Genomic DNA, 7,097 nt, shown 5'->3' with positions numbered 1-7,097 from the left:
AAAGATGTTGTAAATTGCGAGATAAAGCAGAGTTGACGCCGTTGACGCGGCGAGGCTTTGTCGAGTTTCTGAGTGAACGCGTAGATCAAGGGTTTATGGTCAGTGACCACCTTGAAACTACGACCTTCAAGGAAGTATTTAAAGTGCTTGATAGACTCGTAAACAGCAGTGAGCTCCCGGTCATAAGCGCTGTAATTGCGCTGAGACGCGGAGAACTTCTGCGAGTAGAAAGCGTGAGGCCTCCAGACATCACCAATGAGCTGCTCGAGAGCCGCGCCCATGGCAAAATCCGAGGCATCAGTGACTAGACGAGTGGGAGCATCCGGAGAAGGATGAATGAGATGACACGCATTGACTAGGTCGTTCTTAGTCTGGTCGAAAGCTTGAATGGCTTCTGAGGACCAGTCGATGACTCTGGTGTCATTTTTCTTCGAGTCATTAGTGTAGGTGTAAAGAGGAGCTTGAACAGAGGCTGCGTTAGGCAGGCTGCGGCGGTAAAAATTGACCAGACCCAAGAATCTGCGGAGCTGGACAACTGTATTAGGCCGAGGGTAGTCAATGATTGTCTGAACCTTCTCAAGAGAAGGTTTCGAACCATTCTGGTCGATGAGCTGACCGAGGAAGACTATCTCTGATTTGCCAAACTCACACTTAGAGAGGTTTAGCCGTAAGCCAAATTGTTTGAGTCGCTCGAGGATGACACGAATGTGTTTCTCATGCTCTGCAGGAGAGGACGAGAAAACGAGTATGTCATCTAGATAAGCGAAAGCGAAATCTAGGTCACCCAGGGCTCGGTTAATGTATCTCTGAAAGGATTGAGAGGCATTCCGAAGACCGAAGGGCATGAAGACGTACTCGTACAACCCAAAGGGCGTCGTGACGGCGGTCTTCAAGACGTCAGTGGGGGCCACCGGGATTTGGTAATAAGCCCTGTACAAGTCCAACTTGGAGAAGATTTTCTTACCCTGAAGCAGCATAGAGTAGTCGTGCAGGTAAGGAATAGGGTATTTGTCAGGGACTGTGCAGGAATTCAAGCGGCGGTAGTCGCCACAGATCCGCCATGAGCCATCCTTTTTCTTGACCATGTGGATGGGACTGGCCCAGGGACTCTTCGAGGCTCTGCAAGTGCCCTGTTTGACAAGTTTTTCGAATTCGTCTCGAGCGATCTTAAATTTCTCTGGATCGAGACGCCTAGTTCGTTCCGTAACTGGTGGACCGTTAGTTTCGACATAGTGAAAAACATCCTTCGCCGTCAGGGGAACAGCAGGCTTTTCACCAGTGACTTCAGGAAAGTCCGCCAAAATTTTGGAGAAGTCAGATTCAGCGCTTAAGACGCTGATTTTGGGAGAATTGGAAAGTCTAAGACTCCCGACAGAAAAGGTGTTAGAGTAGGGGTCGATGAGCCTACGTTTTTGCAGGTCAACCAGAAGACCAAAAAAGTGCAAGAAATCAGCCCCCAAAATAGGGCTGGCAACGTCTGCACGATGGAATCTCCAGGGAAATCGACGTTTGAGGCGGAGATCTAAAAGAAGATTCTCTGGGCCGTAAGTTTTAATAATGGAGTTATTCGCTGAATAAAGCTTGAAGTTAGTAGGCTTTGAGTTACTGTCGAGTTTAGGGAGCAAGGAAATCTCAGCTCCAGAGTCAACGAGGAAATTAAGTCCCGAAATAACATCGCGAATGTGGAGGCGTTTAGTCTCAGAAGCATCTCCGCTCGCAGCCTCCAGGCGAAGAAGAGGATTTAGTTTTCCGAGGAGGTGGAGCGCCAGGAGCAATTGCCACGGCAGCGAAAGGCTTTACTGCCAAACTTGGCATGAAGATAGCAAAGTCTATCGCCCTGGGCCCCACCGCCGTCCTTGTCGCGGTTGCGGTTCTGCGACTTGGACCGTCCACGTTGGTTTGCTTGACTCCTGGAACGCTTGTCCTTTTTCTCCCAAGTGTCAACCTTGGCCGAGATGCGGGCGATCTCAGTCTTGAGCTCATTAAAGCAGGTTAGGATGGGATCAGAACCGACCGAGCTGACCTGAGGGGAATCTGCAGTCATAGATGCCATATATTTATCGGCTGCTTCCGCCAGTTGAGTCAGGTCGGTAATAGCAGAGATTGAGAGAGCGGCGCGACAGTTAGCAGACAACTGTTCCAAGAAGATAGTCTTGAGGACGTCCTCCCCGCAGCCCGCGCCGAGGGAGCGCATGCGACTCAATACTAGCGAGGGCTTACCCTCCAAGGAGAACTGGCTGCGCAAAAGCTGGCGGAGGCGATCAGCCGCCGAGCCACTGAAGGTGGATAGCAAGCGGGCCTTGACCTGTTCGTACAGGTCACTGGGTCGCGGGTTTGCATCTAGGAGGTCGATCACTAAATTCATAGCGTCCGCGTCGAGTTTCTCCGCTATATAGTCTGCTTTGGTTGCGGAAACAGTTATTCCAGCGTTACGTAGGGTTATTTCGCACTGAGAAAACCAGACTCTGGGATCACTGCGTAGGAAGTTGGGGATCTTGGGAGCCCTATAAGCCGACACCTGAGGAGTGCGAGCGTTGGCTAGAGAGTTAGTAAGCTGCTCGTTCTGTTGAGTGGCCAGAGCCAAAGCGGCGGTAAGCTCCTGCAACCGCTCCTCAGTTGCCATCGCAGAGGTTCAAAAAATTCACTGGTCCGAAAAAATTTATTGATTTTTCTTACAAAAACACGCAAAGCTGATAACCAGTAAAAAAGAATTTTTGAGATCCACTAATTAGCAAATATTAACGATCAATGAATTTTTTGAATGTTAATAATAACGTATGAATAATTAAAATTAATAATAATAAGTCTCTTAGTTGTTAACACGCAGTGACAAAAAACGCCAAGTTGCAAAAAAAGATTTTTGATAAAACGAAGAAATAGATTCTAATAAAAAGTTCACAGTTAACGCTAAGAGTAGTAACGCGCACAAAGGTAAACAAGCGTTTCTGCGAATTACACTGCTTACGCGGTATGGCTTGTCAACAGAGGTTAGGCACCGGTAGTAACTGAGGCACAAAGGCTTTATTTATACTGGTCTTACGCGACCTTCAATAAATACCTCGATGATGCGACGACCTGGAGCGAGTGTGCCGACGACGATGATGATGATGATGATGCGAAGCCGGTGCGCTCGATGAAGGCGGCGACGGCGCGTGCAGGTGTAGCGCGCAAAGTGTCGACGCAGAGAATGGCGGCGGCGCGCTGACACGTGCGCGGATTACGGGCGAGAAGACACGCTCGCGAAGGGCAGTGCAGGTACGCTGAACAGGTGCACGCGGAGGCGGCCGTTAAGCCAAAGGGCACGACGACGACGCTGAAGCAGGAGGCGGCGCGCTGGCAGGGCACGCTGACAAGGCGCTGTAAGCCGGGACAAAGGCAAGGCGGCGTCGTTGACTCGGCTCGGAAGACTGCGTACTCTCCTCCCGAAGTAGTCGGGGTCACCAATATGGGTTAGTGCAGGCTCCAGGCGGTGGCAGACCCACGGCTGCCAGCGGTTCAAGGTTGGGAAGGAGAGACTAATTGAGTAGGCCTGTGTAAGAGTAAGAAGAGTCTTTATTAGAGGTGCCTACAAACAAACGCTCAAGAGCCTGGTCAGGCTAGCACTGCTCGACTGCACGTGTCGAGAGAGCAACGAGGCAAGTGTGGAGACGCGGGCGGCAGGAGGGGAATTTCCCCCACTCCTGCATACATACAGCCGAGGAGCCCCACAAGTCACCTAGCGTGTCACTACAATGTCGGTCTTGGTGCTCGATAATAGAGCCAAATAAAAATTGTGTATTTAATCGATAAAAAATAATCGATGAAAAGAATTTTTTGTACCCTTAATATTGATTAGAGTAAAAATAACGTCCCAGTGATAAGTTTTTTTATCTTTTTAGTTATTCCAGTGAAATTTTAAGTAAATTGTAAACTATAAAAATACATTTGAATTAAGGGTTAAAAATAAAAAATAAATAAAATAATAAGCATTCACTTAGTAGCCCCAAGTTTTTTTAAATTGATGTCTAACTTCACTGTTAATCTAAGATTTTCTGTAACCTAAATTCTGGATCACTTTTTTCTCAGCTTTTTTTCAAAATGAATAACCTGTATGTACGAATCAAATGCATGAGGCAGTCCAGGGAAAATTAAAATTTCCTCAACGCATGATCTGATTTTCCGTCTTTCGTTTCCAAATCACAATTAATATCATTAAAATCAGGCTTTCTATATTTTCTAAGAAATCAAGAATGTGAAACAACTTTTCTTTTGTCAATAAATTGCATAAAAAAAAGTTGATTAGAAATATAATATAAGTTACTGGAGATATCTCTGATTAATTAACGTAAGATGTATTAGATTTCTACCATATCGATCCTTAGCTAATTAATTAATCTTACTTACAATAATTACTTTATTCAAATAGTTTTTACATGAACAAAAGAGCTGATACACATTCTTCTGACGCGTAAAAAGGGTTCAAAATGTTCAGATTAAAATCTCGTGCAATCCAATATAGTTTGAGAAAGAAAGACAAAATTCAGATCATGCTTTGTTCGTTTGACATATGATTTAAGGTCTGCCTTATTCAATTTTCAATCAATCCCGAAGAGTCCGAATTAGAATTATTCTTATGCTTATTAATAATCTGTGTCAATTTTTTTTTTTTTTTTTTTTTTTCATTACATAGATAGTTATTTAACAAATAATGTTATTATTCTGAAAAATCAAATTAATCCTATCGATAAGATAGACAACTTGAATTATTCCTGGACTGTCGTTAAGGACGTTAATTACGATTGTAAGACAGTTCGATACTGAATATTGGCTGGTTAGATTTTTAATTGTAAATTAGGATTCTAAGAAAGCTGAAAAATTTTGTTTAACTGTTAGAGCTTATAAAAAGGCTTTTATAATAAAAAAATGAAATGTAAGTTGTGGGCCTCTTACCGTATCGCAGTTCTCACTACTATACCCCATCTACTGTACGTGTTTCTAATACCGAACTCTATTGACCGTCTGATGACAGATACTACTATATCCTTTTTTTTTGTATACAACTGTAAGCTGATCTAGCTGTCTGCTCCATAAACCACGATGAAAGTGTCAAAACCAGAGGAAAATGGAAGACTGAATTTATAATAACAAAATTAAGAATAAATTGTGTGATTGAAAAGTGATTGAAAAAAAATGAGGATAAATTATTTTAAAAAACGTCTTATACAAGCTCTTTATAAGATTATTCAATTGGCTTTACCATTATTATTTTTAAAGCCAGTCATTACCACAGGATGCTGCCCAGTTTACCATTAATTACTACACTTTTGGATTCAGTGAAAAAAGGTATGCTACATGTTCTCCATTTTTGTTTTTATAAAAAGCTTGTATGAAATTTTTTTTTAAATAATTCATCCTCCTCATTTTGTAAATAATTTTTGAACTATACAATTTACTCTTAGTTTTGTTTTTAGACTTAATTTTTCTATTTTTTCCTATTTTTGACCGTTTCATCATGATCGATGTAAAAGACAACTAAGTAGATCAACTAGCAGCTGTAGCAAAAATAGAGGTTATAGTCATATCTATTATTAGACGGTGAATGAATTTTATTGCAGCCCAAGTCTATTAAAGGATGCAACTACTTATGAATATGATCTATACTTACGAATGCTATGTCAACGCAAAGATGCCAATCAAGGCATTCTCATTTTGCTGCTTTCTTACGATACGTAGAAAACTCATCTGCAATTTTTCTAGCACTCTGGAATTTTAGAAAAACCATCATATAATTTTGACCTTCTACAATTAGTTTCACAGTTTCATTAAAACTTACAATGTGAAATGCAAGACAATTGAAAAAAATTAATTAATTTGTCAGTGTTTTTTCTGTATGTTAAACAATTGTTACTATCCAGAGTATTGTTTTATTAATTATTTAAAAAATTACTAATCGTGAATTTCAAGAATTGTACATGAATTTGATTTTCAAACATCAGGTCCAGTACTAATTTTGTGACTTCATCAGTAAGTAATAGCAATTAATTTTGTATATTAACTATGGTTTAATATTAATACAAAGTATTCAATATAATTACATTTAACACAACTACTAAGTTAGGCATTTCCGGTTTTAAGTGTCAAAAACTTTAATGTCTTACGAACGAAAAACCGTAGCTGAAAAATTTTTTGTTGGACCTTGAAGCTCTGATTAGGTAACATATAGAAATACTATTAAAAATCGGAAACCCATGTGTCCTAACCCCAAAATTATTGAAAAAACTCCAAAAATGACTAATTCGGTCGAAGTATCATAAAAAAACTCAGGTATAGCAAAAAATTAGGTCTATGAGACTTGATTTACTATTTTTTTAACTATCACAGAGCATATTATAGAATTAGATGTAACCTTACCTAAGAAAAAAGATTTTGAGTAGAAGTACAAGAATCATAATGTTATGAGTAAAAAAAGACACATTATTACATTTTATTCGAGCTTGAATCAAGGATCATAGAAAGGAAAAAAATTATAAGTAAAAATTGTTAATGTGAATTCAGCCTTAAAATCAACTAATATATTAAGATGCTTACGAATTTGAAACAAACAAACTACTATACTACCTTAATAACAATAATCCCGTACACACAGTACAATAATGAAATATCCTTTTGCACTCAAATGTTTCACATGATACATTGTTTGACTAATAACTTTTCTTGATTAAATTACAATTTAAAATCAACCAATTCTATTAACTGTAGCTTATGTATTTGTTACCTACTTATAAATGCTGATTGTTTATTTACGTAAAGTAACAGTCAATTAAGCTTGCTTTTTGAAGTGAAACTTCTCATATTGGGCCATGAACGGTCGCGTGAGGGGAAATACGTTACGAAAAAACGTAACCACTCATTCTGCGGCCCAAGCTCTCCTCAATCTCCTCTCTTATGTATACACTCCTTACCGCTCCGTCTCTCTCATTTGCAGCGCACGCCATGTCTATGAGGCTCTTTTACAGTCAAGCTTGAATCAGATGGCGCCAGGGCACGTCGTGGCTGTCATGGCCGTCGCACTTACACACTGTCAAATTTACAGTTGTGTATTGTGTCCATGAGCCTAT

The 7,097-nt window shown here is 40.6% G+C and overlaps 1 protein-coding gene across 1 annotated transcript; it reads right to left on the bottom strand.

The window, feature by feature from the left end:
- Positions 1–1,741: 1,741 nt before the first annotated feature.
- LOC149374832 (uncharacterized) lies at positions 1,742–2,623 on the bottom strand. Its single transcript, XM_089590660.1, has one exon. It carries the CDS (start codon positions 2,621–2,623, stop codon positions 1,742–1,744), a length of 882 nt encoding a protein of 293 aa, XP_089446786.1.
- Positions 2,624–7,097: the final 4,474 nt, after the last annotated feature.

The sequence above is a fragment of the Copidosoma floridanum genome, unplaced genomic scaffold, assembly GCF_036245765.1.
Source record: "Copidosoma floridanum isolate Cflo_tuat_1 unplaced genomic scaffold, Cflo_Japanese_pri ptg000013l, whole genome shotgun sequence".
In the NCBI taxonomy this organism is placed as follows: Eukaryota; Metazoa; Arthropoda; class Insecta; order Hymenoptera; family Encyrtidae; genus Copidosoma; species Copidosoma floridanum.
This window is presented reverse-complemented; position numbering and strand designations above follow the sequence as displayed.

Excerpts from the sequence above, each read along its gene's own strand:
- LOC149374832 (XM_089590660.1), bottom strand. The coding sequence starts at position 2,623 with ATGGCAACTGAGGAGCGGTTGCAGGAGCTTACCGCCGCTTTGGCTCTG.